The sequence below is a fragment of the Neltuma alba genome, unplaced genomic scaffold (genome assembly GCF_004799145.2).
Source record: "Neltuma alba isolate B1F8T4 unplaced genomic scaffold, ASM479914v2 tig00013430_pilon, whole genome shotgun sequence".
NCBI classification, from domain to species: Eukaryota; Viridiplantae; Streptophyta; class Magnoliopsida; order Fabales; family Fabaceae; genus Neltuma; species Neltuma alba.
The window spans coordinates 358,422-382,377 of NW_021637680.1; the positions used below are offsets into that span (position 1 = coordinate 358,422).

Here is a 23,956-nt window from a genome sequence, read left to right on the forward strand (position 1 = left end):
ATTAGGACCGGAAGTAGTAGTACATTTTTCAAAGATTAGTTTTGTTATTTGATATGATTAGTGATAAATTCCTCATTAAAAAATTAATTAACAAATGGTTCCAAAAAGGCCTTTTGCGCCAGTCAGGATCCTCCACCCCCCCCCCAAACCGTCGACATCTTTTGTCTTTTTTGCGCGACGGAAATTTCTCGGATGCCCTCAGCTTCAACAGGGGCGTGCTCCTTCCCTATTCACTTTCAACAAACTCGCGGGCTTCGCTCATCTAAATATCCAACCAGTTAAAATTGATTAAAAAAAAAAAGTAAATATAAAAAAATATTTTAAAATATCATTATTTATGGAGAGTGTGAGTAAAAGAGAGAATAAGTAGAAAAACACAGATAAGAGAGACATACAGTTAATTTTAAAAAATATATTAAATATTTACACATTTTAAAGCGCGGCTTATACAATCCAATTAAAAAATTGAAAGTTTATATTTAAAAAAAAGATTGGAGAGAACATTGCAATCTAACAAACCATTTTCCAAAATACTTATATGCCTTAGTAGATTATATATTAATTTATAAATGAGACAATTAGTTTTAAAAAAAATAAATATACATACTTCAAAATTATTTTTTTACTTTTTTTCTAATCATTCCAAATTATTCAATTCTTAAGCATGGTTTAAAGACGGTTCACCTAAACTGTTTTTTTTTAATTATTAAATAATTCCCTATAATTTGATTCCACATGGGAGTGCTGAGATGAGATTCCATTCGATTCTCTATATCAGTGACAAATAATAGTATAAAAACTCCATGTCATCTTTCTTTTAAAGGATTTACTTTCTTTCTGCGCTTTTCCTGCCCCACTTGACTTTTTTAACGAACATGTGGGCTTCACTCATCTGGGGTTCGTTGTCATCAAACGAACTCCATGTCATCTTTCTTTAAAGGATTTACTTTCTTTCTGCACTTTTCCTGCCCCCACTTGACATTTTTTAGCAAACATGTGGGCTTCACTCATCCGGGGTTCGTTGTCATCAAACGCGGAATTCCAAGTTGCTTCATAATTACCTATATTTTAAAAAAATTAAGATTATAAATTTGAATCTATGGAAGAGGCATGCCCTGTAGGTTTTTTTAAAAAAAAAAACCTATATTCACGTCACATCACTAAATAATTCCCTGTAACCTGACTCCACGTGGGTTTGCACGTTTGAAGTCAAACTTGGGAGTGCCAAGATTCCATTCGATCTCTTATATCAGTAACAAGGATAAGAACTCCATGTTATCCTTCCTTCAAAGGATTTACTTTCTTTCTGCACTTTTCCGTTCAACAGGAAATATGCTTCTGATGGCCATTATCAGTTGCCCAGCCAGCATCACTCAAACAATTAATGATGATTTTGGACTTTCGTTTATCTTTCACTTTCCACTAGGGGGCCCCTCGAATGGCGTTGATTCTCTTTTCCGAGTCGTCAGGCAAGTTCGATGATTGTAAAGTGCAGGTGCATCTCTTATATCTTCATCTTCTTGGAGCAATAATTTGGTGAGTGAAACAATAACTTGTGAGCAAACCCAATTGCTTGCCAAAATGCCAGATTACTTATACTCCATTTTCTTCTTCTTCTGTTGCTTTTTTACTGTTCTAAGTGATGCTGAGACTAACAAGTTTCATCTCTATGATCAAGAACATGCAGTCCTACTGAACATAAAACAACACCTTCATCCATTCCTCGATTAGTGGGCCCCATCGGATTCCTCTCATTGTTCTTGGCCTGGCATCAACTGCACCCATGACTCTGTCACAAAATTAGATTTTGGTGACTTGAACATCACCAAAACGATGCCTCCTTTCCTCTGTGACCTTAAAAATCTCACCTTTATTGATTTTCAGCTTAATTATTTCCTTGGGGAGTTCCCAAAATTTCTCTACAATTGTTCCAAGCTTGAGTACCTTGACCTCTCTCACAACAACTTTTTGGGTCCGATTCCAAATGACATTGACCGACTGGCCAACTTGCGCTTCCTTAATCTTGGCGCCAACAAATTCTCCGACAACATTCCGGCCAACATCAGAAGGTTGAAGGAGTTGAGAAATCTTCATCTTCACTGGTGTGAATTTAACGGCAGTATCCCTGATGAAATAGGCGACTTGTCCAATCTTGAATTGTTACACTGGGGGGAAACGAGAATTTGACTGGGAAAATTCCAGAAACTATTGGAGAACTGGTCAGTTTGGTGGAATTGGATTTATCGCAGAATGGCTTAAGTGGGCAAATCCCCAGTGGTTTGTTTGCTCTGAAGAATCTCAGCATATTGTATCTTGGAAAAACAGGCTATCTGGGGAAATACCTGCAAAAAGTGAAGCATATTGTTTCACACAATATTCTTACTGGAAAAATCCTAGATGGTTTTGGGAAGCTCACAAAGCTGACAAACTTGAGTTTGGATATGAATCAACTATCAAGAGAGATACCCGAAAGCCTTGCTCATCTGCCAGCTCTAGTAGATTTCATGGTTTGCCAAAACCATCTATCAGGCACTCTTCCTCCTTACTTCGGTCGTTATTCGCCACTCCAAACCTTCCAGGTTGCAACCAATAGATTGACAGGAAAATTGCCAGAGGATTTATGTTACAATGGCAAGTTAGTTGGTGCAAGTGCTAATGACAACAATCTAAGGGGGGAGCTGTTAGAATCACTAGGGAGGTGCAGTAGCCTGCAACACTTATTTCTTGATAATAATAGTTTTTCCGGCAAAATGCCTGGCGGCCTTTGGACATCACAGAATTTGATGACTTTAACGGTCAGCAACAACAAGTTCACTAGCGAGCTACCTCAAAGATTGGCTTGGAATCTTTCAAGTTTGTCGATCAACAACAATCAATTCTCTGGTAGAATTCCAACAGGAGTATCTACTTGGAAGAATATGATTGAGCTTAAAGCTAGCAACAATTTCTTCAATGGAAGTATTCCACAAGAGCTTACGACTCTTTCTAAGCTAACAAAATTGTTGCTTGATCAAAACCAACTAATAGGACCACTTCCATCAGAAATTATATCTTGGAAATCTCTCAATGCTCTAAATTTGAGCCACAATCAACTCTCTGGACAAATCCCATATTCTTTTGATGGTTTACCTGTCCTAGAACAACTAGATTTGTCAAATAATCAGCTCTCCTGTGATGTTCCACCTCAACTCGGTAAATTGTCAATGACCCTGACAAACCTCTGTTAGAATCAATCTCACCCAAGAGGGGGGTGAATTGGGTGAGTTACAAAAATTTAGAATTAAAACGAGACAGTATTGAAAAACAGAGAGTCAGAGTCAGGAGAGATTTCACCGCAGAGGGAAGACACAAGATTTATACTGGTTCGGTCTTAACCACTTGACTTACGTCCAGTCCTCAGAACACCTCTGAGTATTTTACTATCTTCCAAGATCGACAAGGCTCTTGGTGCCTCGGTACAGTAATTGAATCGCTCAATCACTCCCCCTTACTCCCGTAAGGATACAAGCCCTCTCAAGAGTCCACACTCTTGAGTATCACTCAATAGTATTTAATGAAGAGTAGCTATCGACTCTCTTACAGAGTGAATTTAATGATGAACACTGACACTCAGTAGTATTGCAGAAAACAGAGTATTGAATGCTAAACTTAATAATCACAGGTGGTAGTTCCGGTATTCAATCTCTTCATTAATGCTTCTTTGCGCCTTTTATAGTTGAGGTCGTTAATTAGCCGTTAGATGGAAGAGCTTCTAGCCGTTGTGACTCAATTTGCGTGTTTTCCCGGTTTCAACGGTTCCGCCATTAATGCGTCTGAGCTTCTGACACTGTAGATTGCAGTTTACGTAATCCCGTTGAAGAGCCGTTGTATTCTTTCTTAGTAATCTGCACATTTTAAAACTTTAAGCAACAAGGAGTCTTGTGGTGTAGGTTTTAATTAAGAACAAGAAGAAAAACAAATTTATCATTCAATGATCTTGGACGAAATGATTTGTCTGTAGAAAGAGCAGAAAGACATTCTGGGTATGTTGATCGAAGTGGTGATCGATTACTTGTTGATCGATCAGGTTATCGATAAACTGAATGAAAGCTTTTCGAATAAGTTCAACAATATTATCGATCAAGTGTTGGATCATTGACTTTAAGAATTATCATAGTAAACTGAAATCGTTCCATGATCGAACAAGTGATCGAACACTTGTTGATCGAACAGATTATCGATAATTCAAATGTTATTGAAATGAAACTTTAGTCATTGATGATCGAACAGATTATCGATAAATGGATGATGGATAATGTTATCGATAAACCATGAGCATGAATATATTCAGTGAAAGACACAGACTATCTGAAATGATCGAACAGGTGATCGATCAATGAATATTCGAACAAGTGATCGATAAAGTGAGAGAAGAAATTTAATCCTGTAAGGTAAAGAAACTGATTATTGATCACGTTTTGTGAAAACATGAGTTTCAGGAAATCGGATGATCGATCATATTATCAAAAAGTCAATGATCGATTAGGTGATCGAAAAAATGGTTCAACATAAGTTAATGCGAATATAGCAATCCTTAGACTCTTTATCGATCATGTTATGTGAAAAGATATTATGCAAACAAGTTAAATTATCGATAATGTTATCGATAATTTGGTTGCAAAAAAACTAAATATGAGTAGATAAAGACATTGATTATCGATCAAATGATTGATAATTTTCTGATCGATAAGGTTATCGATCCAGCAGTTTAAGATGATTACCTGCATTCAGAGTTAGAGCATAATGATCGATCATGTGATCGATAAACAAGTGATCGAAAATATGATCGATAAATGATAACAGAATTAATGTGCAGAACGAGTAGAGTGTGTTACCTCTTATCGAAGTCGTTATTGATAACTGATTTATCGATCATGTGATCGATAAATACACTTCAGATTTGGTTCTCTTTATCTGTTACCTGTTTGTTTTTCTGATGTTATCGATCAAGTGATCGATAATTAACTGTAACCTTATGTGATTTTCATGTTAGCGATAATCGATCATTTTATCGATCAACAACTTATCGGATAGTTCTTCGATCAAAACACTTACTATAAAACTGATTTATACCTGAGCAGTTATCTGAAAACTTAGCGATAAACGATTGATCGATCAGATGATCGATCAACATACTTAACCCAATTAATCTAACTTTGTTATTATCAAAACTATAATCCTAACAACCTCAATCTCTCCTCCAATTTTTTCACAGGGAAGATTCCTGGTGAATTTGAAAACCTTGTCTATTCTGATAGCTTTCTAAACAATTCTGGTCTTTGTGTTGATACTGAAAGGCTAGACCTTCCCTTGTGCAATTCTGGTTTTGGCCTTCAAAGGCCAAACAACAAATCAACTCTGTCTCTTGCTTTGATCATAGGCCTAGTGATAGTGGCCCCTTTAGCAGCCTTCTTAATTATTAAAGTATACAAATCAAGAAAGCAAGCACTGGATACTTCATGGGAGTTGACTTCCTTTCATAGCTTTAGTTTTAGTGCAATGAACATTGTATCATCACTGACAGACGACAAAATTATAGGCAGAGGCGGGTTTGGTACTGTATACCAAGTCCATATAGATGGTTTAGGCTATGTTGCTGTGAAGAAGATAATCAACAAGTGGAAGCAGAATCTTAAGGATGCATTCCTAGCAGAAGTTGAGATTTTGAGCAAGATTCATCACAACAATATTGTGAAGCTATTGTGTTATATGTCAAGAGAGGATTCTTTGATGCTTGTGTATGAATATCTAGAAAACAATAGCCTTGACCGCTGGTTAAGTAAGAAGAATAGGTCAGACCATAATGTTGTTCTTGATTGGCCAAAAAGATTGCAGATAGCTATAGGAGTTGCGCAAGGTCTGACCTATATGCACAACGATTGTTCCCCTCGGGTCGTTCATCGTGATATTAAAACGAGTAACATCCTCTTGGATTCGAAATTCAATGCAAAAGTTGCAGACTTTGGTCTTGCAAAAATGTTGATCAAGCCAAGCACAGTAACCATGTCAGTTGTAGCAGGATCATTTGGCTATATTGCTCCAGGTGAATTACTTGCACCATGTTTCTATCTCTTTCATGTTTTTCTATGCATATACAGGATTCAATCTAACGTGAATTTTCACTTTGGAATGCAGAATATTTTCAAACAAGCAAAATCAATGAAAAGACTGATGTGTATAGCTTTGGGGTGGTGTTGCTGGAACTGACAACTGGAAAAGAAGCAACTCAGGGAGATGAAACCTCATCTCTTGCAGAATGGGCACAGCGCCACGGGGGTGGAGATGTAGAAAAAGTTCTTGATGAAGGGATTAAGGAAGCATGCTATATGGATGAAATATGCGGCGTGTTCAAGCTTGGGGTGATGTGTACTGCAATACTTCCAGCCAGTAGGCCTTCCATAAAGGAGGTTCTGCAAATACTGCTTCGTTGCAGGGATCCATTTGGTTCTGGAGAAAGGAGTCCTGAAATCTTTAACGTTGTTCCTCTGCTGAAGAATTCCAAATAGCTCAGAAGTGGAAAATGATCTTTGTCCTTTGAGACAAGTGGATAAGCTCATTATGTAACTTTAAGTTGGATAAGAATGTCAATATATGTGAAATAAAGAGATGATCACACATGATCACCACTACGTAATATATGAAAGAATTTTAGCATACCACCATCTGTTCTATCTCAGTTAATTATCCAGAAGAATAATCTGCAATCCTATAGTCTATCTCAAGTTCATTCTGCAATATTGCTCCAGCTGAACCTACCCATTTAAATTTCTAACTGACACATATAAGTTACATTCTAAGGGGAACTTTCAGCTTCAGATGCAGAGTATATTCAAACAAGAAAAATCACTAAAAAGATTTAAGTATATAACTTATGGGTTGTTCTATTGGTACTGACAACTGCAAAAGAAGCTAATCATGGAGAGTGATTGGTGGAGACGTAGAAGTACTAGGTGAAGAAATTAAGGAAGCATGCTACGCAGACGAAATGTTTCGTGTCTCTAAACTTGGGTTGATGTGTACAACAGCATAGGCAGCTAGTAGGCCTTCCATGAAGGTGGCTTTGCTGACACTGCTTCGTTGCAGGGACCCATTTTAGTTATGTAGAAAAGAATATCAGAATCTTTGATGTTGTATTGCTGTAACTCTCCTAATAAGACTTCAAAGAGGGAAAGAAGATCGGATATTGATAATGCTTGGCAGCATCATTTTAATTATAATAGTAACAACAACAATAATGCTGATAATGATGATGATAGTAAATATAAAAAAATATTTTAAAATATTATTATTTATGGAGAGTGTGAGTGAGAAAGAGAATGAGTAAAAAAAACAGAGATAAAAAAGACATACAGTTAATTAAAAAAAAAAATTAAATATTTAGACATTTTCAAAGTGTAGCTTATACAATCCAGTTAAAAAATTGAAATTTATATTTAAAAAAAAAAGATTGGAGAGAATATTACAATCTAACAAACCGCTTTCCGTTTGGCCAAAAAATCGAACCGCTTTCCAACTCTAGCAGCAAGTGGGGCGAAGCTGACAGCCCTGGAGCAGACTTATAATTAATAGTAATTAATAGAAAAACGGAGATAATAAGGGAGACATACAATTAATTAAAAAATATATTAAATATTTAAACATTTTGAAAGTGTAGCTTATACAATCCAGTTAAAAACTGAAGTGCATATTTACAAAAAAAAAAAAAAGAGATTGGAAAGAATATTGGAATCTAACAAACCAATTTCCAACTCTGGCAGCAAGTGTCTTATTATCATAATCATTTAATTGCAATGGAGAAAACTAATGCCTGAATCTAACAAAATATAAGACTCTTTTTGTAATGTAATTTATACTACAAAAGAGATCTTATATTTAATATCAGAGGAGTATTATTTACAACACTTTCATAATTTACAAACTGATTTGCAAGTAATCTTTTAAAAATTACAGTTAACCTTCCGAAATTTACAACCTAACTTGTAAAATTTACAACTATGTTACCAATCACAAGGGAAATTTTATCCATATGGATTTTATAAAAATATTGGTCATTCTTTATAAATTTTAAATTCATGATTGTTTTAAAATAATTAATTTTCTTCCATAATTCTCGTGCATGATTCTTTGGATTAATCAGCCTCGCTTCTGGGTTTTGAAAAATCAGATTGATCGATGAAGAAATGAGGAGTCTTTCTTATCATCGAATGCTTTATTTAGAGACAGAGTAAGAGGAAAAATCATATTATTTATTAAAAAGGGAACACTTTAGGTATCGTCCTTTGATTAATTTAAAAAAATTGTTAAAACAAAACTCCCCACTATATGTTTGAAATTTGTTTAAAAAGCCAATTGCAACAGATTTTTAGCTCCAACTATTCTTCAGATGTGTATAGAATTTTTTTAACTGTTTGCATAGCTTAAATTATGTCATACACAAATGAAGAAGAGTCGAACCTGAATTTCTAAATACTATTGGACAACAAATTTTGCAATAGGAGATGGTTAAAATATTTTCCAATCAATTTAATAATCTTTAGAAAAATGTAATACTAACTAACAAATTGACATGATCTCCCTAAAATACTCCAATATAACATTATATTATCTACCAATTATAAATTAAATAAATCAATTTGAGAAAAATAACAAAAATGAAAGATTAAATCATAAAATATATTCAAATCTTATATTTAAGATAAAAACTACTACCTCCGGTTCTTAATAATTAATATAAGAACCAGTTAAATAATTTAAAAAATCAAAAAAAATATTAAATTACTTAATTATAATATATGTCATATAATATCTCTAATATACTTATATACCTTATTAGATTATATATTAATTTATAAGAGAGGCAAATTAATTTAAGAAAATACTCCTCTTGTCCTATTTACAGGACAGAGAGAAAATATATTTTTTGATCCTATTTATAGGGCACTGAGAGAAATTTTTTGTATGGATGTGTAATTTTACCTTTTATTTATTATTATGTTGACTTTATTTATATGAAGTATAATGTATAGTAAATAAGGATAAAGTTAGAAAGTTGTTGAATTTTAAATGAGAGTTAATGAAGTTTAAGATTTTTCTTGATGTGTATGAAACACATTGGAAGTGATTTATAAATAGGACTAAAGGAGTAATAAATATAAATACTTTAAAATAATTTTTTATTATTATTTAAATCACTCCAAGTTATTTTTTTTCTTCTTTTTTTTTGGGACTGAAATCACTCCAACCTATTCAATTCTTAAGTATAGTAATTACTAATTAGTTCCGATATTCAAGATTTGGAGCCGAGGAATAACAAATGGGTTGTTGACTTGTTGGCTTTTTGCGTTAATCAAGGGCTTCCACCTCCTCTCCTTACGTCGACAACTTTTGTCTTTTTTTCACGGCGGAAATTTCTCAAACGTGAACCATTTTCCAAAATACTTATGCCTCAGTAGATTATATATTAATTTATAAAGAAGACAAATTAGTTTTTTAAAAAAATAAATATACATCCCTTGACTTGACTGTCTTTTCTGAGTCGTCAGGCAAGTTCGAGGATTGTAGACTACAGGGATATTAATATATTATTTCCGTTCTGCAGCACCTGAATAAATTGTAAAGCAATTTTTTTATTTCAGGTTAAAAAAAAAGAGCATCTTTTTTATTTCATCCTCTTCATAATTTAATTTCACCTACCAAACAGATCAATAAAAAGTCAAAGCGGTGCATAATTTGTAAATAGTACATTTATTATAAATTTAAGTAAAGTTCAACCAATATCTTCAGCACCCACTTAGAAAAATATTTCGGAATATTAAATAAAAAATGAGATATTTTAAAATGCTGAATACATTTAGAAAAATAATTTAAGATGTTGAATAAACCTTAACTTTAGATTAGCACTGATTGGCTCAAATAATAAGGATAAGATAAAATGGGCATATAGGTCAAAAGTTTAAATCCAAATTACATCTTTGAAAATTGCCGTTATAGTCAAATATTGATAACTTCTTGTGAATAATGAGAGATTCATAGTGAGCCATGCCGTTCATTCACAGACAATAATTAATACGGCTCCTCATTTTTATTTTTATTTTAATTTCAGGGAAATATACATAGAAATATATTTAATTTTCATATAATTACATAACTTTTTTTAACTGCTAAGTTCATGTTAGTTTACATATAAATTGAGGGATTATGTATCCATATATATAACTGCAAAAACTTTAACAAATCAATTTTTGTAAGTCATTTATATGTAATGTGAAAACTCTTTTTTATAAGCATAATGTGAAAACTCTTATAACACTAAAATATCTTATTTCTTAATTTTTGTCCGAACCATATGACCCAATTGGTTAAATAAAAATTATCATTAAAAATCACAAAAAAATTATGAACAAAACTTAGGTCCAGTTAATTAGGTCAAGTTGGTCCAGTTAACCAATTAGCTTCTGCCACATATATTAATTGGACACATCATCGTTTAACACCTATTAACCCCGTTAGTGAGGATCAATTGTGCAGGGAGGCGGTGAAATGGCCTTGAAGTCGACCTTAGACTAAGGAAATGCAATCGATTGTTTCATATCTCTAAATGTCCAAAGTCGAATGGCTAACCTAGCCAAGAGAGGGATGGACGATGAAATAGCAGAAGGCGGAGTGAGAGATAGAGACATACCAACCAGGAAAAGAGGGATTGTTGAACTTGATGGAGAGAGAAGATAAAAGGGTTTATGCACCGCCGTTTTGTATCTCAACAAAATAATACAATTACAATGTTGTCTTGGAAATAAAATATTATTGGCAAAAAAAAAAAAAGATCACAACGCCACATGAGAAAAAAAAAACCAATTCATTATATTAATGGATCTCTTTCCTTTTTCCTTTGTCAGAACCAGTTCATCTCTGATTTTATTTTGGAAAAATTGTAATAAAGTCATAAGGAAAAAACATAATTACTAAAAAATCCTAATAACAATTAAGCTGCATGTAATAAGAAATTCTAATGTAAGAAATAATAACTTCTGACTTATCATTGAGATTTTTTAGTGGTTTTTTTTTTAAAACCTCATCATTCTTCTTTTTATTTATGGCCCAAGAATGGATCTCAAATTTCACACATAAATATTATAGTTATTTATTTACATGCCATTAATAACATAAAATTTATACTTAAATTAGACACATAGAATAACTTTGGATGGTGTATCCTAACAATCTAACATACAATGTCAAGAAAGACATATTCGATTTTGTTTTGAATAACTTTTTTAGCCAAATGGATATATGTCTGCAACATCGAGTGTTGTCAGATTCCAAAAGGGAACACTTTAGGCATAATCGTTTGATTAATTTAAGAAAATTGTTAAAACAAAACTCCCCATTTATATATTTAAAATTTGTTTAAAAAGCCAATTACAACATATTTTTAACCCCAGCTATTCTTCTTCAGGTATGTACAACATATTTTTAATTTTGCATAGCCTAAAATATATTACACACAACTGAAGAAGAGTTGCACCCACTCAAAAACCTGAATTTCTAAATACTTTTGGACAATAAATTTTGCAATAGGAGATGTTTAAACAATTTTCTAATCAATTTATTAATCTTTAGAAAATTGTAATACTCCTGAAAGTTATAACTAACAAATTGACATGATATTTCTAAAATATTCTAATATAACATTATGTTATCTACCAATTTATAAATTAAATAAATTAATTTGAGAAAAATAATAAAAATAAAAGATAAAATCATAAAATAGATTAAAAAAACCATATGTTTAAGATAAAAACTACAACCTCCGGTTCTTAATAATTAATATAAGAACCAGTTGAATCATTTGAAAAAAATTAAGTTATTAAATTACTTAATTATAGCATGTGTTACATAATATCTCTATAATATTTATATGTCTTATTAGATTATATATTAATTTATAAGTGCGATAAATTAGTTTGAATAAAAATGATAAATATAAGTATTTTAAAGTAATTTATTTTGTTTAACCAAAAAATCAATGAACCAGCTAGTAGTCTAATTTGGTTTGAGTATTGAACTAGCTAAAAGTTAAACTGGTGAAAACTGATGCAAACCAGTTTAAATGATTATGTTGCTATTGGTTTTATTTTTTCTTATTCAGCTCCAAATACATCAATCATTATAAATTTGAATGAATTTTAATAATAATTTTGGTATCAATCATTATTAATTTTAATTATTAAAGAATCATAAAGATCAAAATTCTCAATGTTATTCTACTTTATTATTGTTACGATCAAACTATTATTGTATTTCCTTATATTTTATTATTGGTGATTGTTAATATTATTATATTTTGTTATTTTCAATTAAATGATATTATTTTAATATGACTGAGTTGACCCTAATTTAACCCGGGAAAATTGCAATTAGGTCCCATCTAAGGGAATTAAATACAAAAAGATCTCTTGGAATCATAAAATTATTTTGAAATCCCAAGAGACCTTTTTGCAATAAATTTTATTTGTTTAATTATCAAATTACCCTTCTTCTTCATTTTTAAGTTTGCATTGACAACTGAAAGAGCAGTGGTTGACAACTCACAGTGCAAGAATTGACAACTATCACGGCTGGTTTGACAACACAGTTTCTCAGCATATCACACCATGAGTTGTCAAACCAGCCGCGATAGTTGTCAATCCTTGCACCCTGAGTTGTCAACCACTGCTCTTTTAGTTGTCAATGCAAACTTTAAAAAAAGAAGAAGGGTAATTTGATAATTAAACAAATAAAATTTATTGTAAAAAGGTCTCTTGGGACTTCAGAATAATTTCATGATTTTAAGGGACCTTTTTGTATTTAATTCCCTTAAGTGGGACCTAATTACAATTCTCCCATTTAACCCACTGACTATTGAATTATTACCTCAATCGTTTTAATGTTTAGTTCAGTTTTTTGTTCCTCCCAAATTACGTATAGTGCGGCCTTTTTTTTTTTGCATTTTATATAAGAAAGATGTATTTAATTTATTGGTAAAATGGCCGTCCTTGGGATTGGGTTTTATATCTTTAGCAAGGACCAAATTTCAAAGAGATTATTTACATAATTATAAATTTAGAGCCAAAAAAACAGATCGAGTCAGTCGGGCCAGCCTGTTTAGACCCGAAAATTATGAGGGCCGGCTTGAAGTTTTTCCCCTCAAATGGAAAACAAGCCCTACAGGGCTAGCCTGTAGGGCCGGCCCGTTTAGGCCTTTTTATATTTTTTTTTATTTTTAAAATTTTTTTGTGTAATTCTAATATTATTAATATTTTATATTGTTAATGATATTTTAAATACTTAGTTATTATTATCATTTTAAAATTAAATTTTACAGAATGGTTTGATTTATTTAGTTTTAGACAATAATTTGTCTAATTAAATTTTTAAAAAATGGGTTAATTTGGACTTTAATAATGATTTGATTTATATTATATATGTTAATATTTTTAAACTATATATATTTGATAAGAGAGTATTTTTATATTTATATAACTTGTAATTCTATAATTTGAACTAGAAATTTATGAGTTTCACCAACAATGTTTCTCAAATTAAAATAAAATAATAGCTAAACTGTAAAATTTAAAAGTGAAATTCCTATAAAGAAGAAAAAGTTGATATTTTTGTTACGAAAAAAAAGCATACTTATGAAGAAGAGTAATTGATTATAGCGATAATGAAGTTTTAAAAGATTAATAATAGTGTTTGTTTATTGCACATTTACACTATAGATGAAACTTTTGGATGTTGTTATCTTGTTAATGAATATTTTAGATATTCTTGGATGTTGATGGATATTTATATATGATGATATTTTGTATTTGTAACTTAATTTTATTCATATTTATGTTTTTTATTAATAATTTAATTGGTTTATTTTCATTTTTTATACAAAAATATTAGAAATATGAAAAATAGCATTTTTTTTCCTTAAACGAACCGAAAGCCCGCGAGCCAGCCCTGAGCTCGTTAGCTTAAGGGCCGAACCTAGTAAATTGAGGTATTTTTGAAATTTCAGCCCTGTAGGGCCGGTTTTTTTAAACCCGCCAACCCTGGAGGGCCAGGTTGGCCCTCGGGGGCTGAGCTGGCCCTGATTCCCAGTTCTAATTATAATTAATCAGACATGATTATATTATACTAAAATCTAAAAATATATACTTACATTGGAATGGTGATTACCACGAGAGATGTTATTAAATAAACGAGATCTAGGAGTTGTACATGTACATGCACATGGACACTAAGGGCACTGTGATCATTTTATGAGCAAATTTATCTATCTTGAAGGATTGGGCTCGTTCACAAAGTTCTGAGGACCAATCTCAGTAAATTTTTTAAATGAAAATTTATCTCAGTTTTCTCAAGAATATTTAATGTGAAATAATATATTTTAAAACGAAGTAACACATTTTTTAAAGATTAGTTGTGTTCTTTGGCAAAATTGGTGATGAATTCCTCATTAGAAAATGGTTCTTAGGACAATGGGTTGCACAAAGAAAAATAAAATGTGTATAAGGGAAGTTGAGTTGCATATAGAAAAAATTATTTTCACAAAACATTATTCGGATACAGGAATCTAATTTGCATAGAAGGATGATAACTTGTATATAACGGACGATAGGTTGCACACATGAGAAGTTCAGTTGCACAAAAAGAAGATGTGACACAAGGAAACATGATTGCAAATAAGGGAAGTTAAACTATACATTGATAAAGTTAAGTTGCATAAAATTATCAAGTACTTCTCTGGTTCTTAATATAGAACTCAATTGTTGAGTTGGTTTTGGTCCTAAATATAAGACCCATTTTTCATATTTATCAATTTTCTCTAAATTACCCCTATAGATGCTCCATCGACCATAATCAAGTACAAGATAAAAAGGGGGTATTAAGAAAAATGATTATGGTATTTTAGGAAAAACGTGTCACATTTCTTATAATTAACTAACTTATCTAAGTTCCTTAATCTAATCAAATTAGTTAAATTGATCTTATATTAAAGACCAGAGGAGTACCATTTACCAATTAAATTCTCAATTAGGATTTATTTCCAATTTTTCCTCGTTCTCTTTGTTCTTTTTCCTCTATATTTTTTGCTCTGTTTGTATTTTGAATTGGTTTTGTTTTTTTTTTTTTAGCTGTTTCTGGTTGCTACTGTTCTATTTTCTTTTGGATACTTTGTATTCATTTTTTAGTATTAGTAAAATGTTGCTTTTGTTGGAAAGTAGTAATACATACTAAAATGTTTAAGCAATAAATTTTGCAATAGGAGATGTTTAAGCAATTTTGAATTTTCCAATCAATTTTTTAGTCTTTAGAAAAATGCAATACTCCTAATAGTTATTTAACTAACAAATTGACATGATGTTCCTAAAATACCTCAATGTAACATTATGTTATCTACCAATTTATAAATTAAATAAATTAATTTGAGAAAAATAATAAAAATAAAAGATTAAATCATAAAATAGATAATATCTTATATTTAAAATAAAAACTACTACCTCTAGTTCTTAATAATTAATATAAGAATCATTTGAATAATTTAAAAAAATTAAAAAGCTACTAAATTACTTAATTATAGCATGTGTCACATAATATCTCTAAAATACTTATATGCCTTATTAGATTATATATTAAGTTATAAATGAGACAAATTAGTTTGAACAAAAATGATAAATATAAAAATATTAAAGTAATTTATTATTTTTTTAACCACTTCAAATTATTCAATTCTTAAGTATAGTAGCATTTAATTAGTTCCGATATTCAAAGACTGAGGGAAAACGAACGCAGAAAATTTGTGGCCGAGGAATAATAAATGGGCTGTTGGCTTTTTTTCGTAAGTCAAGGTCTTCCACTGGCCCCCCTTAACCTCCCTTGCGTCGACATCTTTTGTTTCTTTTCACGGTGGAAATTCCTACAACGTGATGCCTTCAACAAAGACGCGCTCCTTCCCTACTTGACTTTCACCAAACTTGTGGGCTTCGGTCATCTGGGTTCGCTGACATCAAACGTATCTGGAAGCCCAAGTTGCTTCATAATTAACTATATCCATATCATTAATAAAAATTGATCTAGTTGATAAGAAATCAATTCATAACTTATAAAATTATGAGTTTAAGGAAATATTTAGATCAAAACCAAACTATGATTTCAGAAGTGCTTTACAGTTTACGAAATAAATATGTAGATGAGTTTGTCTTGTTTTGTGATTTGAGGGTTGCCAAACACCCCTAAATCTCATTGTCAATATAAACACTTTGTTAGTGAATGATTTATAAGTGCTTTCTAAACCTGAAGACATGTTCTAATTGTGGTGAGTTTATGAGACTCAATTCATCTAAACCTTTTTTAATTAAAAAAGTTATGCAAAATCCTTAGGTACCATTTACCAATTAAATTCTCAATTAGGGATTTATTTCCAATTTTTCTTTGTTCTTTTTTCTCTATATTTTTTTGCTCTGTTTGTATTTTGAATTGTTTTCTTTTTTTGTTTTTGGTGTTTCTGGTTGCTATTGTTCTATTTTTTTGGGATACTTTATATTTATTTTTTGGAATAATTAATCTGGAAGTTTTTATAGTTTCAACCAATTTTGAATCAAATCCTTATAGTTTTTTCTTTTTATCAGATCCTTATACTTTCATCTATTTTTAATTAGGTCTTTGCATTTATTTTTCTTTTTATCAAGTCCCTATAAGTTCACCTTATTTTTAATTAAGTCCCTGACTTTTTTATTCTTTATTTTATAAATTCTAATAGTACTATTCTATAAACATAAAATAGTATATATTATTTAATATTAGTTTATAAACAATAATATTCTAAAAATAATGAATTATTATAATAATTTTATTTTTTCAGCAAAAAAATTAATTGTTCTCAAAAATTTTCCTGAATTAATTATATTACTTATTTTTATTATGTAATTATTAATTTAATTTAATTATTAATATTTTATATTTCAGTATTACTCTATTTAATTAATTTTATATTTAATTAATAAATAAAAATTAAAACTACATGAACCTAATTAAAAATTTAGTGAAATTATAAGGACTTAATAAAAAGAAAAATAAATGTAAGAACCTAATTAAAAATAGGTGAAAGTATAAAGACCTGATAAAAAGAAAAAAAAACTATAGGAATCTAATTCAAAATTGGTTAAAACTATAAAAACTTGCGGATTAGTGAACTCTTCATTTTTTAGTATTAATAAAATGTTGCTTTTGTTAGAATGTAGTAATACAAACTAAGAACTAAGAAGTTTCATTACAATTACCACTTTACGTTTAGGCTTTGATCAATTACAAGGCAAAAGCCCAGTTATACTCCTCCTGTCATGTTCATAAGGAAGATGTTTTTTTTTTAAATTTTATTTCTAAGTCATAGTACTAACTTTTTCATATAAATGTATAAATTTTCAAGTCATAGTATTAAATATCAAAATTAGTTAAAATTGATAAAAACAATAAATATATAAAAAATATACTTTTATTTATGGAGAGTGTGAGCGAAAGTAGGACTGTTCACGGGACGAATCGGGACCGGGATAGGCCCGTCCTGGTTCCATCCCGATGAACAGTAACAGAACAGAAAATCTGTCCTGTGTCTCGGCCCGTCCCGTTGTTGTCCTGATCCCGATCGGGACGGGACCGGAATGTCTCGAAGTTTTTTTTTAATTTTTTTAATTTTTTTAAAATAAAATCAGATTTTTTTAATTATATTTTTTTGAGCTTAGACCTTATAAAAACATCTTTTTATTTTTTTATTTGTTTGGGTACTCTTAAATAAAAGTCCAAAATATTACATATAATAGTCGTTAAAAACTCTAAACAAAAGCTTTTAACACAATAAAAACTTGCTAAAAATTCTAATCATCAATAATCTCAAATCATCAACAAATATAAAAACTTTAAATAAATATATCCATAGTTCCATACAATAGTCTCAAATCTTAAAAAAATATGAAAGAAATGATATTATATAAATAGGATAAAAATTTAAAAAAAATTTTAAAAAAGGGACCAGGATGGGATGATCCTCTCCCGTGTCCCGTCCTGTCCCGGTCCCTTTTCTGTTTCATCCCGGTTTGTCTCGTCCTGAAAAATTTCGGGACGGGTCCTTCCCGTCTCAATAAGACCAGGACCAGAACAGGTCGACCGGGACGGACCGGCCTTAAGCACCCCTAAGTGAAAGAGAGAATGAGTAGAAAAACAGAGATAAGAGAGACATAAAATTAATTTTAAAAAATATATTAAATATTTAGACATTTTGAAAGTGTACCTTATACAATCCACTTAAAAAATTGAATTTTATATTTTTTTTTTAAAAAAAGGATTCGAGAGAATACTGCAATCTAACAAACCAATTTCCAACTCTGGCAGCAAGTGTCTTGTTCAGGAGTAGACTTATCGTAATCATTTAATTGCGATGGAGAAAACTAATGCCTGAGTCCTTGCATTGTGGCGGAGACCATTGGTCTCAACCAATTGCCGAACAAAAATAATTTTATAACATAATTTAGAATCTGAAAAGTGTTATTTTCCCTTATAAATAGTTTGATTGGACTTATTTGAGGATATATATGTTTAATTTTTTAAATTACAGTATCAATGATTCCATTCATGATGATATTATGATGGATGCTAGGAATGTTTTTCAATCACTTATAATAATTTAATTTAATAAGATATGTTCGTTTTGGATAAATCAATTTTAAATATGTTCTTCTATTTAGTTAAAACTAATTTAATTGATAGTGAATTAAATATTAATTAAAGTAATATTATTTAGTTAAGCTAGATAACCTCGTTAGATATCACAACTTACAAGGGCGGCTTCGAAATCCAATATTGGCTAATGGTATTGTATTACTTGCAACCATTTCATAATTTACAAACTGATTTGCAAGTAATCTTTTAAAAATTACGGTTAATCTTCCGAAATTTACAAGCTAACCATGTCACTAATTGCAAGGGAAATTTTATCCATTTGGATTTTACAAAGATATTGATCATTCTTTGTAAATTTTAAATTCAAGATTTTTTTCAAAATAATTAATTTTCTTCCATAATTCTCATGCACGATTCTTCGGATTAATCAACCTTGGTCCTGGGTTTTGAAAAACCAGATTGATGGATGAAGAAATTAGGAGTCTTTCTTATCATCGAATGCTTTATTTAGAGACAAAATAAGAAGAAAAATCATATTATTTATTAAAAAAGGAACGCTTTAGATATCATCCCTTGATTAATTTAAGAAAATTGTTAAAACAAAACTCCGCATTATGTGTTTGAAATTTGTTTAAAAAGCTAATTACAACATATTTTTAATCCCAACTATTCTTCCGATGTGTACAACATATTTTCAACTGTTTGTATAGCTTAAAATATGACATACAGAAGTGTAGAAGAGTCGAACCTGAATTTCTAAATACCATTGGACAATAAATTTGCAATAGGAGATGTTTAAACAATTTTCCAATCAATTTATTAGTTTTTAGAAAAATGTAATACTAACTAACAAATTGGCATGATCTTCCTAAAATACTCCAATTTAACATTATATTATCTACCAATTTATAAATTAAATAAATTAATTAGAGAAAAATCACAAAAATGAAAGACAAAATAATAAAATAGATTAAAATCTTATATTTAAGAAAAAAACTACTACCTCCGGTTCTTAATAATTAATATAAGAATCAGTTAAATAATTTTAAAATTAAAAAAATTATTAAATTACTTAATTATAACATAAGTCACATAATATTTCTAAAATACTTATATGCCTTATTAGATTATATATTAAATTATAAGCGAGGTAAATTAGTTTTAAAAAAATAAAAAAATATAAATACTTTAAAATAATTTATTATTTTTTTAATTACTTCAAATTATTTAATTCTTAAGTATAGTATTTAATTAGTTCCGATATTCAAAAACTATGAGTAAAAACGGACGCAGAAAATTTGCAGCTGAGGAATCACAAATGGGTTGTTAGCTTTTTTTTTTTTTTGGTCCCTCGAATGAAAGGGAGTGGAAAGAAAAACGAAGTCACCTGTTCACAAATAAATCCAAAATATTTCTGGCTTTAATGCTATGTTTGGATGGAAAAAAAAAGAATGAAGGAAAACTAGGAAGGAAAATAAGAGGAGAAGTGGCTTTACTCCTGTTTGGATGAGGAAAAAAAAGTTGGAGAAAAAATAAAATAGGTCCCACAGTCTATTTTCTTCTCAACTTTTCTCTCCATATATGGAGAGAAAATGAGAAGAAAACATATTTTTCCTCTCCACCCTTGCATAATAGATTTTGGCGTCTTCTTCAACAATTTATCTGGCAACATTCCTCCAGAGTTCGGGCTCCATTCAAGCCTCAGAAGATTTGAACTTGCATCAAACAGTTTAACTGGTGGTCTTCCTCAGAACTTGTGTTACCATGGCAGTTTATTTTGGTTAACAGCTTATCACAACAAACTCAGTCGGGAATTACCAGAATCATTAGGCAATTGTAGCAGCTTGTTCGAGTTGAAGGTATATAACAATGAGCTCTCTGGTGAAATTCCTAGCAGCCTTTGGGAATCTCAGCATTTGTCAACTTTAATGATCAATGACAATAAGTTCACAGGGGAGCTTCCTGAAACATTGCCTGTGAATGTTTCACAGATGGTAATTAGTTACAATCAGTTTTCTGGTAGAATTCCAGCAGCAATATCTTCCATGAAGAATCTGGTTGTGTTCAATGCAAGTGGCAACCTCTTTAATGGAAGTATTTCGCAAGAGCTAACCAGTCTTTCTCAGCTTGCAACTTTGCTTCTTGATCAGAACAAACTTTCTGGGCCGCTTCCATCTGAAATCATATCATGGAAATCTTTGAGAATTCTAAAATTGAGCCAAAATCAACTTTCCGGGGAAATCCCAGATTCAGTTACTCGTTTGATTCACCTTGCACTACTAGATTTGTCAAAAAACCAATTATCCGGCCAAATTCCATCTCAACTAGCCCTTTCAAGAAACTCTGATCTCAACCTTTCCTCTAATCATTTGACTGGGAAGATTCCTAGTGAATTTGAAAATCTTGCTTATGCCACCAACTTTGTGAACAATCCTGGCCTTTGCGCTAGCACAGATGGATTAAACCTTAAACTGTGCAATTCTGTTTCTGTTCCTCAGAAGTCAAGCAAACGCTCATCCGTGTCTCTTGCTTTGATCATAGGCCTTGCTATAGTAGCCTCCATAGCAATTTCCTTGTTATCACTTTTCATGATGAAATTCTACCAAAAGAGAAAGTGAGAATTGGACACTTCATGGAAGTTGACTTCCTTCCAGAAGCTAACTTCCACAGAATCAAAGATTGTCTCATCCTTGACAGACCAAAACATCATAGGCAGAGGAGGGTACGGTACAATGTACTGTGTCGCTGTCAATGATAAAGACTATGCTGCTGTGAAGAAGATAAGCAATAACAGGAAGTTAGATCACAAGCTTGAGAATGCATTTCTTGCAGAAGTTGAAATCTTAGGCACTATTCGTCACATCAACGTAGTGAAGTTACTATGTTGTATATCTAATGAGGATTCTTTACTTCTTGTATATGAGTATTTGGAACATCGTAGTCTTGATAAGTGGCTGCACAAGAAGAATGGCTCATTGGGTTTGTCATCTGCAGTCTATAGTATTATTCTTGATTGGCCAAGGAGATTGCAAATAGCCATTGGGATTGCACAAGGTTTGAGCTACATGCATCATGATAACTCACCGCCCATTATTCATCGTGATGTCAAAGTAAGCAACATTCTCTTGGATTCTCAGTTCAATGCAAAAGTTGCAGATTTTGGTCTTGCCAAGATGTTGATCAAACCAGGACAACTTGATACCATGTCATGTGTGGTTGGCTCTTTGGTTACATTGCTCCAGGTAAATAATGCCACAAATAGTCAAATGTATAATCTATATATAATAGGCAGTAGTACTGCTAATATGCTGTGAGTGATATTATTTTAGATTTCATACAAAGCATGAGCCTATATTTTACTTTGGGAAAATTAATCTCTAGGTCTTTATAGTTTCATTTGATTTTTAATTAAGTCTCTGTAATTTTTTTTATCAGGTCCTTACAGTTTCACTTAATTATAGTAAGGTCCTTATCGTCTTTTTTTTTAATCAGGTCTTTCTAGTTTCACATGATTTCTTATCAAATCCTGTAATTTTAGATAACTGATAAAAAAAACTGCAGAGACTTAATTAGAATAATGTGATACTACAAGAACTTGATGAGAAAAAAATGATCAAGTGTTGGCAAAAACAAATACCAAGTCCTCATAGATTAAGTTTCTCTTCTAGTTTTCAATGAACTATTTGGTCCTTGGCTTTGTGTCTAGGTGTAATCATAGAAAAATTAGTAAATATGCAGTTTAGTCTACAAAAATCACAAATTTATTGCTTGTTAGTCCTTCCCTCACCTTTTGAGTCACCTAACAGAAAGACTAATAAGGAATGCTTAGTTTCAAATTAGTTTTCTTTCCTTTTAAACTGCACAAAACTGATATGAATGCTATGTAAAACATATTGAATGTGCAAAATATGCTCAAACGAAGAGAGTGAATGAAAAGGTTGATGTACATGGCTTTGGGGTTATCCTTCTGGAACTGACAACAGGAAAAGAAGCTAACTATGGAGATGAGCACTCGTCTCTTGCAGAATGGGCATTGCATCAGATTCAACTAGGAAACAACATAGAACAAGTTCTAGACAAAGATGTTAAGGAAACTTCATACTTAGAGGAAATGTGCAGTGTCTTCAAGCTGGGGGTGATGTGTACAGCCAAAGAGCCAGCTGGTAGGCCTTCTATGAAGGAGGTTCTGAATATATTGCTCAGCTTGAAAGAACCATGTGGTTATGTAGAAATGAATTTTGGTCATTTTGATGCTGTTCCTCTCCTAAAGAATTCCAAAAGGGAGAGTAGGTTAGATAATGATAATGATAGTTAACTAGATTTTTGTTGTGTTATGAAATGTTGGGGCCTGAGATGGCTTATAATATGCTGTAACTTGTAAATCTCATATCATTTTTGTAGAATGAATTGATAGTGGATGTAAATATATGTGAGAATTACATTTGATCTTCAACTGTCTCTTTTCTCTCTATTTCTTCTACTCCCTCCTCTCTTGTATAGGAGCTACAAGAGCTGAAAAACAAATGTATATTAAAAAAATTAATTAAATTAGTTATTTGTAAAATATTTGTATTGGTTTCTTTATAATATCTCTTGTAATCATTTGTGTTATTCATAGAAACGCTTTTCATAAGTGCAATTAATAAAGATAATTTGGAGAAAATATAACTACCTCTCTCATCCTTCTTAATATGAGAGTTAATTGAAGGTTAAATTTAGTTCTAAATGTAAGACTTTGATATATTTTACCTCTCATTTTCCCCAATATATCTCTATTAATTGTGAGAGGTTCCACCAAAGGATATTCCAATGCATATGACTAAAAAAATAGTTTAGGGATGTCAATACATATTTATGATAAATAACTAACTAAATTAATCTCATTCATATTCTAAAATTAGATATCTAGTTCCTATATTAAAAACTCAATGTAGTATAAATTTGGAGGACAAAGTGAATGGAGAGTACTCCTCCGGTCCTTAATATAAGACCCATTTAGCTAATTTGATTAGATTAAAGAAGTTAGGTAAGTTAGTTAATTATAAGAAAAGTGACACATTTTTCCTAAAACATCATAATCATCTTTCTTAATACCCCCTCTCTCTTCTACTTGATTATGGTTGAGAGAATATCTATAGGGGTAATTTAGAGAAAATTGATAAATATGATAAATGGGTCTTATATTTAGGACCAAAACTAACTCAAAAATTGG

The 23,956-nt window shown here is 31.1% G+C and overlaps 1 protein-coding gene and 1 pseudogene across 1 annotated transcript; both read left to right on the forward strand.

Annotated features, from left to right (window-relative positions):
* Window positions 1–1,433: 1,433 nt before the first annotated feature.
* LOC114737328 (receptor-like protein kinase 5) lies at window positions 1,434–6,545 on the forward strand (annotated as a pseudogene).
* Window positions 6,546–20,336: 13,791 nt separating this feature from the next.
* LOC114737323 (LRR receptor-like serine/threonine-protein kinase HSL2) lies at window positions 20,337–23,059 on the forward strand. Its single transcript, XM_028925238.1, has 3 exons — window positions 20,337–20,697; window positions 21,739–21,986; window positions 22,667–23,059. The coding sequence occupies exons 1-3, from the start codon at window positions 20,337–20,339 to the stop codon at window positions 23,057–23,059; spliced, it is 1,002 nt and encodes a 333-aa protein (XP_028781071.1).
* The last annotated feature ends 897 nt before the right edge of the window (window positions 23,060–23,956 follow it).